This window comes from Ruditapes philippinarum, unplaced genomic scaffold, assembly GCF_026571515.1.
Source record: "Ruditapes philippinarum isolate M1 unplaced genomic scaffold, ASM2657151v2 ctg3258_1_1_1_1, whole genome shotgun sequence".
NCBI lineage: Eukaryota > Metazoa > Mollusca > Bivalvia > Venerida > Veneridae > Ruditapes > Ruditapes philippinarum.
Genome location: NW_026855453.1, coordinates 5,609 through 28,908, shown reverse-complemented (window position 1 = coordinate 28,908; position 23,300 = coordinate 5,609). Strand labels below are relative to the sequence as shown.

Sequence of the window (23,300 nt, the reverse complement as noted above, 5' to 3'; positions counted from 1 at the left end):
TTTGCTTTTGTGTAAAGTTTATGTTGTCCTAAGTTAATATCGCGTTGAAATATTTTAAAAGATAAAGAACTTTCAGATAATCAAACTAATACCTGTATATTTCTTATACGAATATAAAATGGGATAATTCAAAATAATTGTTCATCAGAAATCCGAACCGTTTCCTTTTAATGTCCCATATAAAATGCATTTTTTGTAAATGATTTATTCATAATTTCTCCTGTTCAAAATTCACAGGTCCTGAAAAAATAATCAGACAACTCATTAGAAATACAGCAAATATATATTAATCAATCCAAGCCTGCAATATTTTCAATTTTATTGTTTTGTACGTTCTTTAGGGATTCCGTTTTTCAATATTTTGAAGCATGTATCAATATTCTTATTCCAGTAATTGCCTGCCTAAAAGCACACTTGGCATGTCTTAATTTTGCAATTCATTTATCTTCCTATCGCTCATATGAAGACGAAGAAAAGTTTACATAATATGTTTCAACGTTTCCTAAAGAATATTTTTCTTTGTGTTTTTAAGGTGTTCTTCCAATATTTTTTCAACGACATGTAATGCACTGAAATCGTATTTTTAAATTTGTAGTATAAATTATATACCCACCTAAAATCAGAGGCAACAGGAAGGGTAAAAATAGAAAGGTAGTTAAAGGAATCAGAGACCTCAGATTTCGATCTGTTTGTAACAAACTATCTGAAACAACAAAATATATCTTAATCATGTTTCATGTTTGCTATATGAAAACAATTTATAATTATATCTTCTGGTACGTACCGATGACATTTTTGTTTAATATACCTCAATATATCCTTTAATGTAAAACTCCCATCGACTTATGTGTTCTGACGGAATGTAAAACTTTTATTGATTTATGTGTTTCGATCTAATATTGCCTTCATAGGTTGAACTTCTCTATTGTATACCAGGACAGTTTAGTAACTATGGAAACGTTGTAACAGTGATGCACAATCGTAATAAATATTTTCGCAAAATGTTGTAATGCACTATTTTACTCACCTTGAATAGCTACTCCGGACATACCAGCGACACATGCACCTAATAATACCCCACCAACATAACCATACAGCAACATTAACACCGGCCATACAATTGCTCCTGATGTAATACCACCAATAAAACCAAATACAATAGCTACCACGTCAGAGACGCTGTTGCCATCATTGCCTATACGATGAAAAACTTTAAATATTCTATCATTTATTTGACTAGATTACAGACATAAAAACAGAAATAAAACAGTTCTGAAAGAAGGCAAGTTATAAATAATTGACTATAAAATGTTATGTTTTGATTTAATAAATATGCTAATCTCTTGCAAAATGATCGCTAAATAGTACAACAAAGTTCAATGATTTGAAAACCTGAAAATGCATGTTTTTAGTCTGTTTTGATAGATAAACCGGTACAATTATCTTTTTATACCAAAGAATATACATGTATGTTAAAGATGTTGAGTTAATTATTTTTTTCGCAATATGATCAGTGATCTTTAAATTAAATAAGTGTGTTACCTTTATCAATATGAGTAGTCATGTAGCACAAATAAAGTCTCTTTCCAATATAGCATAAATAAAAAGGTAGTTTTTAGTTAATGTTTCGAAAGTCAGTTTGTAAAATGACAAATTATGAGATATCTGGTTAAATTTCAATCTTCAAATTTTCCTCTAGGCGTGCGGTTTGAATGTACATGTATTTGAGCGAATTGTGTTGATAGTTATTTTTTTCATCGTTTTTAATGGTTATATTTATATATATATATATCAAAACTTTGTAAACTTGCATTTCCCACTGCTGTCAATAATCATGTTTTATTAAGTTGAACCTGCAACATTTTCATTTTGCCGCATATGAAGACCTTTCAGGGTTTAGTATTTCCCATTTTATTACAATTTTTATTTTAGTATTCCTTTCATAATCGATACCAAATAAAGAGATTATGACAGTCAAAGAATAGTAAGTCTAAAACTTACATTATTCAATATCCTATTGTTTACTTCAAGTCTGTTACCCTATCCTTCATGTTAAATATATTGCAAACATAAATATGGAAAAAAAACTGATATCGAAAGAAAATGTAATCAATATAGTGTTTAATGCTTACATGGTAGATAATTCAATTTCAACGAGTAAACATTAAAATGGAAAACTGTTTGGCTGTAAACAATTGTTATATTGATTTGATAGATTAGATTGATTAATAAATCTGGAAAATCCGATTTAAGCAGTACAACATGTATTCAAAATACATGTTGGGTTTTACGTCGCACCAACACTGTTAAGGTCATATTACGACATTCAAGCTTTACTGTTAGACACAGGTCTCAGGCGACCCTCTATGAATTTCAGGCACGAACGCATACCCGGGCAGAACAATCAACGTTCTATAGGCTAACCGGATAGCTTCTTCGCAAGAATCCATAGTATCTCGTGATATCGGAACCCACAAGGTTATGGGCAAGTGGTTTAAAGTCACCGACCTTCACTACTCAGCCACAGACGTTTTTTCTTCACCTTGAAATATCTTTATTATAAATAGACGAATGTAAAATAACGAAAAATATATTTCATTTTCAAAACCTACAGAAAATAATTGACAAATTGTGTCAAAATTAGATCTATATCAAAGTTATTTTACCTCGGGTATTAGTAAAAATGATAACATATATCGTCTCAGTATATAAATCTGAATACATATATACATTGAATGTAAAGTAAATTAAACCTTTTTGCTTGGTATCGATATTCATTTATATGTCATTTATAATTTATTATGCTTTATAAAAGTTTTACCATTAATGAACTTGGAAGTATTAAATGCTGTTTATTGCTTATGTTATGTAAGAACGACCAAACGACCAAAATCTATGACATGGAATTACCCTGTTATTTATAGATATACATTTTTCCTTTTGGTATTCCCCTCCGCCTATTTAAATAAACGTTAAATCATAATTACTTCCCTTGTTGTAATAAATTATATTTATAGAAATATGTATATTACATGTTTGATATTTTGATTAATATTAAATAATTGATTGCATGTGAAGTCTTTTTCCCCCATATTTTTATATATATATGATATATATTTTATTTTATATATGAGCCGCGTCATGACAAAACCAACATAATGGGTTTGCGCAGTCTGATCAGGATCCATGCTGTTCGCTTACAAACCCTATTACAAGTAGAGAAACTGATAGCGAACAGCATGGATCCTGATCAGACTGCGCGGATGCGCAGGCTGGTCTGGATCCATGCTGGTTGCAAACCCATTATGTTGGTTTTGTCATGACACGGCTCATATGTATTTATGTTATGTTTGAAATGACTTTATTTCAATTGAAGGTATAGTCGGTGTACTAGTTATTGACCTGGCTACGCGCCAACTAAAATTATAGTAAAACTAAGGTAAACTAAAACCTCGATCTTTGTTTGATAGCGATGATTATAAATGCAATCATATATTTAATTGAATACGTATTACCATAATAAAGGAAAATGGAAATATATCATGTTGTTTATTTCTATGTCAAGACAAAGTTTACTTTAAGAGCTACTCAATTATTCGATATATCAACATGGAATTTCCGTGTCTTATTTATAGATCTAAATTTCAAGCTTTTTCCGCCGGGAATTCCCCTCTGCCCATTTAATTATAAGAAATCCTTCACCATTGACACTTTTCTGTTTAGATTTCTGTGTACGACCGGAATTTTACAGGAAGTCGGTTTTTGCGACATTAAGACGAATGTAAGTAAAAAATAAAATACTATTTCTCTATTGATTTATTGGTCTTTCTTGCTATATGTGTTATTTGTTTTGCTATTTTGTTCTCTTTAGGCAGCAAACGAGAAAATAGCGTTTGTTTTTATTTTATTTTTCAGTTATCACAATTATGGCCCTGAATCTTGTAAAAATAGGTGTCACTGCTGGTTTCGGTAAGTTTAATTCATTTACAAGTATATGGTATAATAATGTATAGTAAAAGTAACCATTACTATTCATATCTATTGGTATCTTTCTTTTATATTTATATTGGTTTACTCACACCGAAAAAAGCAACATTTTAAAAGCGGTGTGTGTTTTTCCGTTCTCATTTGTGTCGCACATAGCTCAAAAAGCATTTGGCCTAGAGTCATGAAACTTTACAGGAATGTTGCTCAGCATGTGTAGCTGTGCACCTTGGTATTTTTGTGTGGATGTTTTAAGTATTTCTTGAGTTATTGCCCTTGAAGTAGTAAAAATTTGCAATTTTCAACTTGTGGATTTATTGTGTTTTATCAGAGTATTTGCCCCTGACTTAGTAAAAATTTGCAATTTTTAACTTGTGTTGCACGTACCTCAAAAAGTATTTGACCAAGAGTCATGAAAATTTACAGAAATGTTGCACAGCATGTGAAGTTGTGCACCTAGGGTTTCACTTGTGGATTTTCTGTTTTGTAAGAGTTATTGCCCTAGATTTAGTGAAAATTTGCAATTTTCAATTTTTGTGGTGCATAGCTCAAAAAGTATTTAACCTAGAGTCATGAAACTTAACAGGAATGTTGGTTAGCTTGTGTAGTTGTGCACATGGGGTTTGGCTTGTGGATTTATCCAGTATTTCTAGAGTTACTGTACTTGACTTTGTAAAAATTATTATTTTTCAAATTGTGGCACATTTAGCCCAAAAATTATTTCACCTAGAGTCATAAGATTGAAAACCAGTGGAGAGTGGGGGCACCCGTGTCCTATGGACACATTTCTAGTTTCTATTAAAAAAACATTGTAGTTCTGCCCTGTGTTTTGAATTAATCAAGAATAACAAACTAATATAATCAATAAGATATATAAAAAAAGACTCGTATTACAAATAATACATCATTGTGTCATAGACCTAAATTAAAGATCTAAATGCTGATATTTTTAAAACGTCACAAAAGAATTTTTGCAATGATACCTCGAAGAAAAACTGTGAATTCATTCTTTAATCACATGGATATTTCCATTTAAGTGTTGGCAACTGGTGGATATTCATTGTGGCGTTACAGAAGACAAATTGAAAAACTGTTAACGGACTTCATAGAGTGGGTGAACGTGAAAATAACACATGTGGCAAACTACGCTAAGGAAATGTTAAGAGGTCTTGCAGTAGCGACAAAAAATATTGTACACACGGCCACAGAATCATTAAGAAGACGGTGGAATTCAATGAGGTAAGCATCGTGATTTTTTAATACGGGTCTAAAATAATTATATCTACTCTGCCTTCTGTTTTAAACCAAAAAAGATAAGGATATGATATTTTTCTTAAAAAGAAGAATGAATAGTCTTTCATAATTATAATCATTATCATAATTATCTTCTCCCTTGTTTCTTTGTCATTACTTTCATCGATTTAAGCCGATCAATATTAATTTCATTTTCTGAATTAAAGTCCAGAATCAAGAGGTATGGTGACTGAAGCGACAAACAAGGTAATACAAGCTGGAATCAGTGCTGCACTTGATGTTGCTGAGGAGAATATTCGACAGCTATTTCCAGAAAATTCACTAGAGAGAAAAGTTTTTAATGACGTTAAGTCCGGGCTTCAACGATTACAAAATGATATCAATGGGTCAGTTACAAGATGCTTAATTTAACAGACAGAACTCTTAAATATAATTTATAAAGCTTTGATTTTTGAAGAAATTGTAATCAAATGTAATCCATATTCTGACTATATCTCGAAATTATTTATTTCTCTGGAATAAAATAGTTAAATAAATTAAGCTATATTTCTGGAAGAGTTTTTTATTTGTTTATTGCTCAATGTTATTTCATATATTTAATAGTAGGATCAATGGCATATGATACTAACAGTGTTGAAAATCAAAGTTGAAAAAAAATCTCAGAAAAGTCGAAGTGTTAAAAGATAACTCAGAGAGATTTTGTCATTACATCACTTAAATTGTCAGAGTTATTGTATATGAATACTAGTAACTTAGAAAATCGATGTGTTTTACTGAAATGAAAACCAAAATCAAAGATGCAAAAAGGAACTTTAAGGCTGCACGCCTCAAGTTAAGCCACAGCATTTCAAGAAAATCAAACTTGAGAAAATTGTACTAAGACTTTAAAAAAGTGAGAAAGATTCAAGATTCAAGATTGTACTTTAAAATTCATTTTCTATGTTTTCATGAAAATAAGCATGAATCTGGAAGCACGCTGCTTTAAGCTCCTCATAAGAAGTTGTAATCTAGGTAAACTGATAATTCTTTTATGAACTGGACTATTAACAGTCCAATACAATTAAAACACGTTACATTCTCGATAAACAACATTTCTCGTTGAATGTAGAATAATAGAGGTGATGACTATCATTATAATTCTGTAATCTGTAACTTTTATTCCAAGTTAACTATGCTTCTTGGTTCATTATTTTCCCGGACATAATCAAACGTAGATGCTCCTGTAGCTGCTCCTGTAAAAGACACAAATTATCTCAAACATTAGGACACTACAAGTCTTTAGACTTCTGACAAATCATTCAAATCTTTATTATTAAAATTCATTATTCGACTTTAAGCTAACCTGAGTCCATGCCAATGTCTTTTTGGTATATAATTTTACAAAACAATGGTATCTAATTAAAAAAAAAAGCAATTTCTGGTTAAACTTCAGGAGCAAAAGGTTGATGTTCTGATTGACCAAAACCAACTGGATTATTGTGACCCCTTTTGCATCCCATTTATCGCAGTGCTTATAAAAGTCATGAAAAAGAAAATTGTTGAAAGGTCGTAAACCGAATGTATAATTTCTATATTTTCTATAGTGTTTTGTTTGATAGTTACGACAAAAGAAAATATTCCAGTTTTGTATTAATATTCAATAACGACTTTTACAAATGGAAACTTTATCAAATGTACGTGAAATAAATCAGATGGTTTCTTACCGAACACAAGGTAGATAAGCAAAGGCAGAAGTAACAAGCCTAATACGAGAAGAATAACGTTCAAAAGCTGAACATGCTTCGACAGAACACCTGTAAAGAAAGGAACACAAATTTTTCGGTCATTTTATTAAAAATGAAAATGATAAACTAAATGGACACAGAAATGAATATACAAAAGATAAGAAATATTACAATTCCATAATTCTGAAAAATGAATAAAACTAGGAGAGTAAACTGTAGAATATTTACAAAAGGTCTACATGTTTCAAGAAAAACAGCTTTAAATGATAGGGAATGGTCAATGCTTGTAAAGTCACGTTTGCTGAAACAACGGTTTCTTCAGATATCATTACTGAAACTAATTTCTTTAACATATAATAACAAAGGAAATATTGTTTTAAACTACTTAACCATTTCTTGATACTCACTTTGAATGGCCACACCAAACAAACCGGCAGTACCTGCTCCTGCAAAACTGCCGAATATTGGTCCATAAATAAACATCATTGCTTGCATGACAAGTATCCCTGCAAATGTACCACCAATGATACCAACAACGGTACCAACGACGTGAGCAGCGTCGTTTTCATTTGTATCTGAAAAACAATTATAATTGTAACTAACCTGACTACTCGGAATATTTGACTTTATTATCAACTTTGATAACTACAAGTGGAACTGCGTCTGCGGGTAACAAATTAATAGATATACTTTGTAGCATTATATGATATACACTTAATAGTAATTAAAGAAACACTGTGTTATGGTAATTAGCATTACCTTTCTTTTTCTCAATGTCGCGGGACAATGAGTTTGTTGCTCTCCTCCGTGGCATATTTCCTCTTTGTTTGTCTTGTAAATTCTCAGATACTGGTTTTTCTGGAGATTTATGAGTTGCCTTGGGTTTAGCATTTCTCGTTGATTTGTTTTTACGCGCCATTTTTCAGAAGTACTCAAGATGAAACAATTTCTGTATCTAAAACAGAAAAGTTTTATAAAAATAGATTATTACAAAATAATAGATAATCACTTTGTTGAAACATTGTTGATGTTAAGGACGAGTACCATTTTATATTTACATGTCCATTGTTTTGTTTTGTTTTCTGTTGTTGTTGCTGTTTTGTTTTTGTTATGAAATTATAAACAATATTAAGGGAACTCCACTGAAGTTAAATAGATTGAAAATATAATATTTAAAATTCTTAATAGGACAAGTGAAACACTTAAAATGAAAAAAAAATCTGCAAAGGACAGTTATCAAATAAATTCAGACTTAAATTGAATATCGATGTTTTGGGTTTCTTATCCCGGTGTGAGCGTAAGACGTTGCGACGCTTATAATTTTTGGTCAGTTTGCAATATGAATATGGTTATTCTGAAAAACAAAACAAAAGAATCCTTAAATTTGTACACAATTTACTGGTCAAGGCCTGCATCAAATTCTCAAAAAATATTTCCAGTCCCGGCATGTCAAATAACCGCAGTAGAGTCCTTTTAAAATACTTTTATAAAGTTTAAACGTATTGAACTGATATCAAGTGGTAACCTACACTATTTAAGCTCTGAAAATATGTTATGGCTTTATTAAATAAAAGAATTTCTACTGTTTATGCTATCAATTCGATTTGTGTTCTTCAAATATATTTTTCAGTTAGTCAAATTTGATATATTTTTTACTACTTTCGTAACTGTTTATCGTCAGTCTTTTAAGTACCGATAACGTGATGCGTTCTTACTTTTCCACGTGGCATTTTATTTGAATATCTAATACTCATGCATTTAAACAGTTTGTAGAAAATGTATTGAACATTTTTTTATGTTCCATGATATTCTATATGATAATGTACTGTATACAAACCAATAAAATCATGTTTTTATTTTAAAATAAATGCAACTAACATTATTTCAATAAGACAAAACTAAAGATTAAGTTTGTGTTTTAAGCATCGTCTTTATGCTGCCCTCTGCTACCATTTGGAGTCCCCATATATATGAATCATGATCAATAATATATTATTAAATGACCTATTAAGTAAGCAGACAGCAAGGTTTAACATAGTCAAACAAAAATATATTTGTAGATTTAACGTCTTATTTTCTATAAGGAAACCAAAAAACATGTATATGTATTACGTAGACATAAAAATAGATACTTTATTTTTAGAATCAATCAATCTTATCTCATTATATTTGCAGTTAAAGATACAAATTTTACACATTTTTATCTTTTTTAACATTAAAAATGCTTTACAATTATTTGTTTCTACAGAAAATACAGCTAAATCGTTGAGCCTTTATTTAGCCACCAATTTCTGCATGTTTGTAACGGCGATGCTCATTGGATTACCATGTCGCCTGTAATACCATAAATGGTTGATAAAAATCATTAATTAATTTCTAGCATATGAACAGTATCATAAAATGGTATATGAACGGTGCTTTGCTGAATGACCAATCACAATACAGCCGGAGATCTCCCCTTCACCAGATTTTAAATGTATGAACAGACGAATATAATCTGTCAAAATATTTTGGTTTATATTACACCCGAAACATTCTATTGTATTAACTTTAAATTTGTTAACTACTTAAATGACTCTTAAAAATATACTAATTCACGTTTGATTTGATATGAAAATATTTTAAATAATTTACCTATACTCAAGCAAAAATCAGTCTTCAAGCTTCCAAACGAAATTTAACAAGGCAAGTGGCTTGAGTTCTTACTGTTTTCTGTTTTATGATATGATCTAAAGTTATGTATTACTTAACGTGTATTTATTACTTATTTTTTCATCTAAAAATAAAGCCAATTCATTTATTTATCTACATACCTAGGATAACCTGTATTATTGGACAAAAGTCAATTTTTATGCTGTATTGAACAGATAACAGTTATATGTGTCATTAAGTGTGTGTTGTATATAAAACAATAAAAAAGAAACTGTAGAGTAGTTATTTGCAATAGTAGCGAAATATAGATTTAAAACATAGATAAAAGCCTAAACAGGTCGGCAAGGACATATCTTGGTGCAACAAATGATCACAAGCGATAAGGTGTTGCTTACTAAGTCGCTTATTAAACAACAAACTTTGTTCGAAATAAATTAGAATAGAATTGCATATATGAACAACACCAGTCTGGTTGATGTTTAAAAGCCATTGACACAGTACAATATAATACAATATGATACAATGACAGACATTGATAAATTCATTGTAAATGTTGGTATTAACCAATGGTAATAATTCTCTACTTATAGTTTATTATAAAAGGGAAATAACCATAGTATTTATTGTGTAACGATTATCAAGATTTGTTTACCTTTAGTTTTTTTGCATTACAAAACCAAATTGATTTTCTTAAGGGATTGAATAATAATAATAATGATAAAAGAAAGAAACAAAGTGAACATGATACATTAAAATGGTAACATTTGAAAATAGGAAAATGATTCTATTAGTGTTAATCATGTATGATGAGAACATATGAAAATTCTTATAGGATTTTAACAAAGGAACTTTATTAATATAATTTTGAGTCTGACGATATATATTTATTTATCACTCGCCGAAATTTATCGTGAATTATTTTCGAATTTCGAAGGCTTTATAGATAAACATTGCTAAACTACGTATGATTGGTACTGAATAAGAGTAATTCATTACTGCGGTTATATACATATTGGGGTTATTACGGGGATCGTTCAAATATGAATGCATTGTTCAATATTGCCAAAGACACAAGTTAACGAATGTTATTGGGCAGATACATATTTTACCTTAAGTGATACCACCGTTAACTTTAGGTGTGTTTATAGCTCGCTAAACATTGTCTACTCGTATTCTGTAATACAATATGGCGGGAAGAAGTTCAGAGTATGCCATTGAAATACGGTCTAATATGTAAAATCTTAAAGCTGCACGCCTCCAGATGAGCCAAAATATTTATAGGAAATAAATAATGAGAAAAATGTACTAAAATTTTAAGAAAGGTAAAAACATTCAAGATCCTAGTTATATTTTACATGTTGTGGGCGGTTTAAGACTGATTTTGCAGTATTTTATCATCATATTTCTACTGCGTTACTAACGCAGTAAGGGCTGTTTTTGCATATGTTGACCACTTTTTGGAAATTTTCTGTGACTGTAGGTGTCGATTGCAATATGCAAATTACTATTTTTGTTCACCTTACACTATTTTACTTTCAAATACATTTCTAAAATTTTCATGAAAATCAACATGAATCTGGAGGCGTGCTGCTTTAAAGGCAAATATGTTAATGTAAAATTTAACAAGACAAATGTTGTAAGGAAACAAAACAAATGTTTTCGAAAACGAAGACACGCAACATATTTGGCCAATGTCAGATTGCTGTATCACAACGCGTCATCGGGCAAGGCGCCTAAAATGCAAACCTACGGTACAAACTTCATGCAGGGAAAAGTCGTTGTGCAGCCCTATCCTCCCTATTTATCTGCCTTGTTTCTTGTTACTTTTTTCTGTTCCCAAAGCTAAGACCTTTAAGGTCGAAAATCTGTTCCGCGCAAACACCTCGGTTCTGCAATAATTAAACTTCTTTGAAGATTGGATCCAGATAGTAAACTTTTATATCTGTTGGAGGTGAATTCTTTGAGAAAACAAAATAAAAAATCAGTTAAATCTGTAAGATGCATTCACATTTTAACACTTCTCGTACAAAACATTGATTGATATATGAGCCGCGTCACGACAAAACCAAAATAGTGCGTTTGCGACCAGCATGGATCCAGTCCAGCCTGCGCATCCGCGCAGTCTGATCAGGATCCATGCTGTTCGCTATCAGTTTCTGTACTTGCAATAGGGTTTGTAAGCGAACAGCATGGATCCTGATCAGACTGCGCCGATGCGCAGGCTGGTCTGGATCCATGCTGGTTGCAAACCCATTATGTTGGTTTTGTCATGAAACGGCTCATATCGTTTTCGACATTCCGGGCTCCAGCTCTTATTCAAATTAAGATCCGATGTGCCCTTCAAAATATCTAAACCAGTAAATGGTTAATCTAATTCAGAACACATGTCATTTAAATCTTGAAAATCTTTCTCGTTAAAATATATAAGTTCATCATCATCTTGAACAAATGAGTCTTAAGAATTATTCCTTGTATCAAGATAATTCATAAAAGTGTCAAGAGATATATTTTCGGTCCCTTTGGTGCAACTGGTTTTTCAAGCATTCGCCAATCAAGTCTCTCAGTTTTACATTTCAGTTATATACTTATGACAAAGGTAAATGTAATTATAGGTTCACGCAGCAAGGGTGTTAAAATAGTTTAAGTATTTTTTTTTCTTCAAATGTTTGACTACATGAAATGAATGTTTGCTTTAGGCAGTTACGGGGGTTCTCATCAATAGACACTCTTGTTAATGAGGCTTCACAATAATAAACTGCCTATTTTCATCATTCATAGTCGTTTTGTTCCAGAATAGTCAGTTTTATTGTGTAAAATGACTCAAAACGCATTACTAAACGATTTTACTAAAATCTGACAAAAAGTCGCACAAGTCGATATTCAATTTTTTTCCAGAGACAAGGATAGGCTACTTCCTAGCTAGTTAAAATATCACACGTGCTTGCTAAAACTAAAACTTATAGCAAGTAAAACTTATTAACCAGGTATCAAAACCAGTAAAATAATACATTTTTTTATGCATTTGTATATGGCTGCAGGTAAATGATACATCAATTTTTGCAGAGAACTACTCATTGATTTTTGTCACAAAACTATTCATATGATAAATCAAAGCACAGAAGGCGCTGAATTTGTTTGGGTCTCAGAATGTAAGAAAGGTGCAGGTTGTGAGATTATATGTATAGTGCCACCTATTCATTTACAGCGTTTTAATTGTAGTAAATTGGCTATAAGACTAATTGCAACACTGATATTCAATCCAATGTTTATTTGACTTTAACAATTTGAAAAAAAATGAGTTACCTTTACTGGGATTTGAACTCCAGACCTCTCGCTTCCTAAGCGAGCCCGAAAACCCTTCAGCCACGGTGAATTTATATGTGAACGGGCTGAAGAAAACCATATTATTCTAAATTAGGGCTTGTAACGACTTTAACTGTTGTTTAACACAGATGTAAATAATCCTGGAGCTTACTATAAGCATTTATATTTATAAAGAATCAAAGGGCTGCAAGTTCTGTGGTATTTTCTGATCTTTGCAATCTAAATCGTACTGTATATCTGTATGCATTTTCCTGTATAGGTTTATTTTTATGTATTATAATTCATGCAAGGCACCAGAGTTTGATACATACGGAATTCTGCATAACTAGAGTTGCATCAAAAAATCATTTATGTTCATTTTTTACGACAGCCACATTTTATCCTTGCATATCATGGCTACTTCCTTAACAAAAACACTTAAAAAAGAATTTAACAAAAAAAAAAAGTTCCTCGACTGGGATTCCAACTCGAGACCTCTCACTCACTAAGCGAGCGCGTTACCACTGTACCACGGAGAAGTTATACACAGAAACTCTGAATAATATCAAGTCATTCTAAATTTAGAACTTCCATTGCATTTCGGGTTTGTAATCCTTATTAATTTCGAGTATTTTGTTCAGGGTAAACCTGTTGTTTAAAATTGAAGTAAAATTTTAGCGAAAATCCTCTCGCCCAAACAGTCCGACATGTAGAATCTATATATTCCACTACTCGGTTTGTGTAGTATTCGGTAATAAATAGTATTTTTCATTGATAAAATCATATTCATCCGCGTAATTTGTGATTGTGCATTTATTGACAATTCTATAAGCCAACGCTATTGTTTAACTTTAAATGCGTTGTAATTTGTTGGATATTGTAACAAATAAAATATTTTCTTTCTTTTAAATCGCTAGTTTTAAGCTGTTTTGAGAACTACTTGTTGTTAGGTTTGTCGTAAACTTCTGTGTCAGAGATTGAATGTCCGCTTTGTATTTAGTTATTTTTCGATCAGAAAATACAATAAAACAATATTAGAAATATTCGACCATTCGGGAATTACTTTGCTTGAAAATTGATGCGCCTGTCTTTGACCATCTTTACGCAGTGATCTCCCCTGAATTTTTCGGCTTTAGTGTACATACAAAAGGGAAGTAACCGCTTCAAAAAAGTGGACTACTTTCGGCATTTGCAATTAACAACATTAGACTCTGAAATTTCGCTACCATTATTTGTTTGGTCTGACGACCCAAACAAATAAAAACTGGCTCAGTGGGTATGTTCTGCTATGTTTTTCTAAGTGAAATGCATGGAAAGTAGCCAATATTTTGGTATACAGCAATAGATAAAAGATTTAACTTTCAAATGGTGTAAAATATAGAAGAGCATTAAGTTTAATTTGCTACAAAATGCCTATTTTTCACTTTTGATAGGCATGAGTGATGTTTCATTTGTGTATCTCTGGTTATCTCTGTTATATAAGTCTCTGGTATTTTTGAACATATTTCTTTATGCAGAATTTTAATATTTTTTTCTTTTTTATGTTTTCAGGCTATCGGACTCTTTGGAGCTCCTTTAATATGAACTTAAAAAATAGGGAATGAACATTTGCAGATGCATAAGACCTAATCCCGCATGACTGTATATGATTTTTATTTGCATTGCTTTGACATGCCGTCTGTTTCGGTCGGCTGTCTGACTTGTACACTGCCACATGAAATATACATCATTTATTGTGAATGTCACTCTTGTGAAAATTTTTACTTTTATGTACATTCTTAAAGATTCAATTCATAATAAGTAATAGTTATAATATATGAAACGAGTTTGTTACGAGGATATATCACTGGCTGGGGCGACATCAAGGGTTATTTCTGCTAAAAAATAGCGAGTGACAATATTTTACGCAAACATCCCGAGATGACGAGTTTCATATACTATAACTGTTATATCGCAATGTCATATTTTTTCCTTTTGATTATTTTTTTTTGGAAAAGGGAAATAAAGAAATAAATTAATTTATTTATAAATAAATAAATTGTGAGCTCCCTTACAGCTATTTAATGATGATAAGGCAGTTGTTTCATGTTGTTTTCGCTGCCCCCCCCCCCCCTCCAAAAAAAAAAAAAGATACAACCCTTGAAAACTTTAAGACCACTAATGTTAAAACCGGATTGTAAACTGTTACCTTGTAGAGAAAGTAATGCTGATTAAAGATTTAAGGACTTTTTACAGCGGAAATAATTCATTCAGCGGAAGTATATTTTGATTATATGAGAGTAAATTTCATTTCATTAATTATCTTTGTTTATTATATATTTCATTATATTTATTTATTTATTTTTATTTTATTTTATAATATTTATTTTTGCTACTGGGAATGATCGTTACACCTGCCCCATTGGAGCCTCTGTGAAAAACTACACTGATATATACAAGGTGCGAAAAAAACTCAACTGTCATATATTAGTTGTGTTTTTTTCCTATATGAATCAATGGAAAAAAACTACAGTGCTATATATCAATGCAGTTTTCAAATGCTCATTGAAAGGGTACTGAGTATAATGAGTAAGAACAAAGAAAACGTTCGAAACCATGCGATAATGATAGAAAATACATAATTTGAAAAATATATTATTGGGTCCAATCTGATCATTATAAAAAAGCTTTTTGTCTGTCTAAATATTCATCCATTAACTTAACTTTAATAATTGTATTCTACCTTGTCCGAGTCACAAAGAAGAAAGAATACTCAAAATAACAATGTTATGTACTGGTTTGACGTACATGTAATTCAATAATTAACAATAACTTAGCAGCATCACTTTATAAGCGTAATATGTAACTTGTTCATGATGCATTTTACATTTAAAACCCGATTGTTAAATAGCAAATATTTTTGTATAAATATATTTTGCACAGTTTTTCTCATGTATCAATCATGACTCATTATTGATCTGGGGATTTTAAGAAGAAAGTCAAATTGGGGGATTTATAATTTAACATCATCGTAAGTGACATGATTATCAATATTGTGAAATAGCCAACTTGTTTTATTTTGCAAAGATAAGATCTTAAGAACTCTTAATATTCAGTGTGTTTAACACACCATTTAAAATGATTGATATTGATTCATTGATATTAAAGGGTAGTTCAGAGTACAGTACTGACAAACGGTAAATTTACTACTGATTTTATGAAGGTGACATCTGTCTTAAAAATAATGTTAACATCAAGTTTCTTAAAAAATATGTGAACATTAAGTTTGAGAGTTTTATTAAAATACTGATTTGAGCCGCGTCACGACAAAACCAACACAGTTGGTTTGCGACCAGCATGGATCCAGACCAGCCTGCGCATCCGCGCAGTCTGATCAGGATCCATGCTGTTCGCTTACAAACTCTATGACAAGTAGAGAATCTGATAGCGAACACCATGGATCCAGATCGGACTGTGCGGATGCGCAGGCTGGTCTGGATCCATGCTGGTCGCAAACCCACTATGTTGGTTTTGTCATGACACGGCTCATTTATTCGTTATATTTTCTCATTCATACAAATTTTTTGTTCAGAACATAAAGAATTATACTGATAAGTGCAGTAGCGTTGTTATGTAATGTACAATAGAGAACGTGTTTTCCACCAAAAAAAAGGTCTTCGAGTGATATGGAAAAGCATTTAAAAAGTATTATTCTGCTATGTTAAATTAAATATATCGTTTTCAATTAGTACTTTACGTGCTTTTATCTGTAATAAACAAGAGAAAACAAATAAGAAAACACTAACAAAAACACCTTGTTTAATACCATGTATTAAATTCTGAGATATGCCAAAGAAAAATGTTAGCAGAAAAAATACAATTGGCATAAACCTCCAAAATTGTGCAGAAAGGATTTCTAGTTTTTTCTTTCTAAATGATATATAATAATCTAATATTTCAAACATTTTTTATGACAATGACAAAGGAAAATAGCTTTGAATCTATGCAAAAGAAATTGCATTTCACCAATTGTCCTCATCATAATTATGCAGTTTCAATTTGTTACCTTCAATACATTTAAAGTCCTGCCCATAAGAAGCGCCAAGACGGACGGACGACAAAATAGACGGGCAAAGCTGATTTATCCTCTTAAAACTTAATTGTTGGGGATGGTAAAATTAATGATATTTAAAGAAAAGTTATATACTTTCTACGACTATTATGAACATAGAAAATGCTACAATAAACAAATGAGTATAAGATTTTAAAATTTATGAGAAAATCGGTTTAAAATAGATGAAGCTATATATTTAATGTAACGTTCATTGCTTAATATTTGCAAATGTTATGAAAGAGGTAAAGAATGTCCCGGATTTCACAACATTAGTAACCATTTATGATTGGATATTAAACGTTTCTCTTCATTAAATTCAGACATTGAAAATGTGCAGTTGTACTTTTTCATTTGTTAAAATACTCAAACGCAAAAGAACAAAAAACATTACGTTTATTTTTGGCAAGGTTATGTTGATAATTTTCATTGGGTAGTTTGCTGTTCAAGGTATTCATAAATTATATTTCGGATATTTAAGATGATTTGATTTCGCCGAAATTATGATGAATCTTCACATTCCATCACGTTCACACATACTTCCTTGAAAAAAAACAGTTATCCTATAATCAAATATGTAATTAAGACAAAAAAATAGCTTTAAACTGCCATTTAACATTGATGTAGGTAGACCTTTTTCAGTTAGTCTTGTAACAACAGAAATCGAAACTAATAAAAGTTAACAATAATTGAAATAATATGAACATTTATTAAACAAAAATCATAGGTAGGTTTATACATTCTAATAAGATTTATTTTTTTATCTCTCTGCAAATAATCTTAAGAAGGACTAAATCCACTTAACGCGTGAATTGCACTTTTACGCGCAGAACAAACTTAAACATAAATTGCTAACACTTGATTTTTTAAAAAAATTCTAAAATGTATGTTATAATGAATTCCTTCCTTGTTCAACCTGAAGTGCACTCCCCATTAAATGCACTGATCCTGTGTAGTGGCTGCGTTGGATGACAGTTTTATGTATAGATGTGTACGACTGCATTAATACACTTGTTACTATATATAGTAACAAAATTGCCTATGATTTCAACTTATTATGAGTGTCACGTGACCTATTATGAGTTTGCGGCCCGGGGCCGAGAACTAGTTATCAGCCCGCAGAACATGTGCACGTGCACAAACTGAAGCAATGACGTCATATTTAACGTCATCAAACAGTTATCTGTTAAAGTGAAAGTAGGTTGTCAGCACGAATCGCTTTATTTTTATTATGAGAGCTTAAGCGTATTTAGTACAAACACATTTTTGTTACTATTGTTACTATAATTTGAAGAAATAATACGACAAATTCATTCCGAAAAAAATGAAAATAAGACTTACTTCTAGATTCTACTGCTTTGAACACACAACAGTAAACATCTCTGTACAGAACAGAAGTGTACAAGAATTTCAACGAAAGAACTTCAAAGTAGTTGTTGTTTTTTGTTTTTTAATGCTACTATTAGATCAAGTGTATTAAAGACATTAATACACGTCAGAGAAGGACCGGAATGTGATAATCGGCCCTGAAATGAATAATGCCCTCGGGGCCATTATTCATTTTGCGGGCCGATAATCACCTTCCGGCCCTACTCTGCCGTGTATTAATCTCTTAATCTTCCTTGTTTGTCATCACTCTCGTATTGTATCATGATTATATTGTAATGTTTCAACCAATATTAAATTATCTATAACAAACACCTTTATATTCTGCAACGTTACCTTTAATTTGGCAATGTACGACGTATGCGCCTTGTACCCCATGATTTGTTTTGTTATAATTCTTTACTGATTTATAAATCCCGCAAAATAAATTCTGGTCTGAAAAAGTTGAAACATACTTAGTTCAATACTAGTATATGTGTAAATAGTTGTATTTTTGTTACCAAAATAAAATTCGCTTTATCAACGCAGAAGGCAGAGCAAGTATTTTGCAATTTCCTGATTTTTTGTAAGAAGGGTATTATTTATATATTAGTTTTAACCCGAAAAATGTTCAAGATGGACTTCAAAGAACATATAAAACTGGTAGCCCTTTTACTATTGAAAGATATAACGCAAAAAAGCTATTGCAAAATATTTGAAATACTCTCAACAGATCGTGTTGATGATATAAATGTTACATTTTGATTGGCTATTGTTTAAAACTTAAAATCCCCGAGCCATACCCGACAGACTTTGGGCAGGTATTTAAGCCAACAGTCCGAGAGTCTCCTTCAATAAGCTCAGTGATCAACAAACGAGCAAAGTTAGATATTGTTCTCTGATAGTTTACTGATGAAACCAGCTTTAGGAATGGAAACTGGAAAGACTGATATTGGCACGGTGATTGGAACGAATGCGCATGAAAAGGTATTTAAGTTACTTTTTTTATATATATTTATCAATATATTTTGCTGTGCAAATTCATCATTTATTTTCATGAGAGTTGCAAAATAAATGTGGCACAAATATAAATTTAAGTGCTGGATTGATACTTATTAATTTGTAATGAATAAGATCGCAAAATTCAGCTCATCGCCAGTGGACATACAAATCAATTCTGAAAATTATGAACATATGGACCATATGTTCATTTACAATTTACGAATTGACAATATGTTTGTTATTTTTCTTTTCATTTAATTTAATCTTATTAATAATAACAACTGTTTAGTTATTATGTCAGACTATGTTAGACTTAAAAACGTCTGGATGTATTAGTACTATTTGTAGTGTGCCTTGTAATAAAAACGTTACATTAAATGTGTTGTTCCAAGTTAAGGAAAGATATCACTACACCAGTTTCTTTTTTTTCTCGTTAAATAAGTGCTCTGAATTTTCGCGAAATAATCTAGTTTCTTTAAATACAGAACATGGCAAAAAAGGTCCAGACCTAAGAAATGAATAAATATTTAACCTTACAATGGTTGTCCGATGACATTTTAGACAGGAATATGGGTATATATTTCATTTTGTGTTTCCTTGGAAATGGCAACACATAACCTTAATTGCATTATTAAGACGCAAATATATTTACTTAATTGTATCAAATTATGTCATATGTATTGTTTCAAGGTTCAAAATGAAGCATCAAAGGGATTTTCAAATAAAAGAATAATAGTTGGAGTGGTAACTGGTGTCGTTGCCGTGGCAGCTGTTGCAACTATTATCCTTGTGTCTGTTTATTTTGGATCGGAAATAACAACAGAATCGTTCAAGGTAGGCCCTTTTTTATTTTGTTTTATTTTTCATATTTAATTGCAAAGTCCATTGTTTACTAATTGCTGTTAATGTTTTAAGGTTGTTATTTTATGTGATTTTGAAATGTCATAATATTCTGGACATATTTGTCAGTAATCCTTACTGAAATACATTTAGTACTAGACCACCTGATCGAATTTGATTAAAACCATTCTTCTCAATTTTGTATAAGTATAATTTCTCTGTTGCATTTTTTTTAATTTTCAAAAAAGGATCTGAGTTCATAAATTATTACTTTGAAATTCATATTTTATTCCATATAACATAGACTGTACGGCAAACATTCAAATCCGACAAAGGGGAAGTAATTGAAGAGGAAACTAATGTAACCAAAACAGAGGTTGACGTGCGGATTCCTAATGTGGCTGGGGTCATCTATGATTACAAAAATGTAAGTTGACCATGTAGATGAACTGAATATAAACCAGAATGTAATTTATCTATAGATGACCCTCCTCTTCAAACACGTTATATAAAATGTCCTTTATGATTATTTTAGCTGATATGTTGGAGAGTAGGTATAAACAATCCTCTACTTACTTACTTGCTGTTGATTAAATGGTCAGTTACATGTATGTGATTTAAATCATGTATTCATTGTTATAATATCATATTGTACCGTCGTATACAAGTAGGGACAAAATGTTGTTTATGTAATTATTTCAGGGCATAGTTGTGACACGGTTTGTTGATAGAGAGAGCAATACACAAAGCGAATGTATTGCACAGCATATTAATGAGACCGAAGCTCCAAGTCGAGACCCTAACGATTATTCAAGTGGAGAGGTATACTACTATATTAATCTATATACATAAAAACTGGCTGTTAAACGTGATTCCTTTATATTTCCTGGACAAAAATCATTGGTTATCGAATTCCCAGGACATTATTAAAAATTTTTGATTAAATATTTGAAATCGAATTCATGTGCAAAAACAATCATCTTTGTCAATCTTTATTCAAATATAGAGAAACAAACAGAAATCCTTAAACTAACGGCCGTTTTAACACAAAATTGTTAAATGGTTTGTTGAAGTATAAAATAGTTTCTTTAAAATACAAAATGTAAAAACTGAAAAATTTGTAATTTGAAAAAAGGTAAAAAAAAAGCACATGTGGTTGTTTTATGCACAGGTTGACATCCACCAAAATGAGGATAACGAGGAAAGAGAGGCTGAGAAGCAAGAGTGGGTAAGGACAGATACCGAGGTTCCGCAATATCTGATTTCTGAAAAGGTTGAAAGAATGTGCAGGGGAACAAAAATCTATTGGATGAAAAGTAATTATTGTTAAATTCACTTATGTTTATATGTATCACATTGTTAATTCGATCGAATAAATATATCATATAGATATTCTTCGAGTCATTTTATGTAAACTAATAGTAAAATCATCAGACACTTTTAAGGCAACTACATTCATCAACATAATACCTACGTCTGAAAAGGTTGAAAGAATGTGAAGGGGAACAAAAATCTATTGGATGAAAAGTAATATTTTGTTAAATCACTTTCTAAATTTTTTATATTATGTATTCCATTGTTATTTCAAACAATTTAAACGTTCATATAGACATATTTTCTTCGAGCCATTTAATGTAATTTATAAATAAAAACATAAGGAACTTTTAAGGTACTTATATTCACCAGCGCCATACAAAAGTCTTAAATGATTACTTATTTTGAATCGAGTGTTATGGTAACTTTAAACTTGTGCTTTCAATTGTAGAGGTACAAAGACAGAGCGGTGGTGTGGAGAAACGATATGTATGTCCGTCCTATTACAGATATGTTCGCTGCGTTCCCTACAGATATCCATGCGCTTATCTTTGTTACGTCAGAATCTACTGCAGAACCACGGGAAGGCTCGTCCGATCATATTACGCGTATGGGTGCAAAATATATTGTGTTCCAGGCCGTTTCAATCCAATATGTCCGATAAGGAGAAAATAAACCAATATGTTTTTTTGCTTCTAAAGGTTTATTTTCAAAACAAATTTAAATTACCGTATATTTTCAATGACTTACTTTTTTGAATGTGATTATATACCTATATCTGTAATGAACTTTACTATTCTTTGCCGAATCATTTATAAAGATATGAAACATAGATTTCTTGCAATTTAACATGACAAAAGTCTATAACATATATGTTATGCGATTGAAAATGTACTCGTATTTTATATTAAGAGATTCATTTTGCTGTAGCTTTTACTAACTATTTCTTTCTTCTTCAACGTTTATGTTTAATTATAACTAATCAGAAATAAAAACTTTTTTTCAACGATTTGTGTCTCTGTATTTTGTCCCTATTGATCCTGTTGTTGTGTCTAAACGAGTTATCAACTAAAGACTTTGCTCAACGCCTTGTCATAAATTGTTTGTGTTGATTACACTGCGTTAGGGCCATACATATTTGAATAGATTTCAAACTTGCTAATTACAATAAATATTTGATTTTGGTAACACCAAAAAGAAGCACGTTAAGATATAAGACCTCTCCTACCAAGGCAAAATCTTTCTTGTAAAAGTATTGGTCGGTGATGTGAGAATGTCGATGACAAAGATAAACAATTGAACATCGATTACACCAAAGAAAGTAAAGCTCTTCGTAGACAAATAACTTGCTCGCAAGCCGAACGGAATAAAAATTAACGCTTTCAATAAACCCGAGAATATGTATGAATATTTAGAATAACAACGATAGTCTGATTACTTAAACTAACACATTACTGATGACATTTTAGTGAAATTTGAGTTGCATCATCAGAGAAAGGGCGATAATTAACAGTTGTTTCAAGATACAAAACTCATATTTGTACTGCCAAGATAAGTTTACTTTAATAATTCTGACGTATGGAGATTCCTTTCGTTCAATGGAACAACTTGTTTAGGGGTCTTGTCTATCTTACGATATCTCGTATTATATCATCACAAGGTAATTCTACAAAATACTTGAAAGAGCTTTACAATAATTAAGAAACGAACGAGAAATGATAGTCAAAAATCCATCGTTGACAAGCTAACGTCTTATCTCACTTGTGCGACGT

At 31.2% G+C, this 23,300-nt stretch overlaps 4 protein-coding genes across 4 annotated transcripts; 2 read left to right on the top strand and 2 right to left on the bottom strand.

Annotated features, from left to right (window-relative positions):
- LOC132743383 (uncharacterized) lies at nucleotides 1-1,613 on the bottom strand. The gene is made up of 4 exons (XM_060731899.1): nucleotides 1,543-1,613; nucleotides 1,028-1,195; nucleotides 614-703; nucleotides 1-240 (listed from the first exon to the last, which is right to left on the bottom strand). The coding sequence occupies exons 1-4, from the start codon at nucleotides 1,562-1,564 to the stop codon at nucleotides 209-211; spliced, it is 312 nt and encodes a 103-aa protein (XP_060587882.1). The 5' UTR covers nucleotides 1,565-1,613; the 3' UTR covers nucleotides 1-208.
- Nucleotides 1,614-3,702: 2,089 nt separating this feature from the next.
- On the top strand, nucleotides 3,703-5,793 carry LOC132743388 (uncharacterized). Its single transcript, XM_060731904.1, has 4 exons — nucleotides 3,703-3,781; nucleotides 3,916-3,969; nucleotides 5,022-5,223; nucleotides 5,445-5,793. Exons 2-4 carry the CDS (start codon nucleotides 3,927-3,929, stop codon nucleotides 5,647-5,649), a joined length of 450 nt encoding a protein of 149 aa, XP_060587887.1. The 5' UTR covers nucleotides 3,703-3,781; nucleotides 3,916-3,926; the 3' UTR covers nucleotides 5,650-5,793.
- Nucleotides 5,794-5,979: 186 nt separating this feature from the next.
- Nucleotides 5,980-9,746, bottom strand: LOC132743387 (uncharacterized). The gene is made up of 5 exons (XM_060731902.1): nucleotides 9,597-9,746; nucleotides 7,722-7,917; nucleotides 7,370-7,537; nucleotides 6,942-7,031; nucleotides 5,980-6,470 (listed from the first exon to the last, which is right to left on the bottom strand). The coding sequence occupies exons 2-5, from the start codon at nucleotides 7,879-7,881 to the stop codon at nucleotides 6,394-6,396; spliced, it is 495 nt and encodes a 164-aa protein (XP_060587885.1). The 5' UTR covers nucleotides 7,882-7,917; nucleotides 9,597-9,746; the 3' UTR covers nucleotides 5,980-6,393.
- A 9,458-nt stretch (nucleotides 9,747-19,204) lies between these two features.
- On the top strand, nucleotides 19,205-22,537 carry LOC132743386 (uncharacterized). Its single transcript, XM_060731901.1, has 6 exons — nucleotides 19,205-19,359; nucleotides 20,065-20,208; nucleotides 20,519-20,641; nucleotides 20,917-21,036; nucleotides 21,386-21,530; nucleotides 21,980-22,537. Exons 1-6 carry the CDS (start codon nucleotides 19,285-19,287, stop codon nucleotides 22,201-22,203), a joined length of 831 nt encoding a protein of 276 aa, XP_060587884.1. The 5' UTR covers nucleotides 19,205-19,284; the 3' UTR covers nucleotides 22,204-22,537.
- Nucleotides 22,538-23,300: the final 763 nt, after the last annotated feature.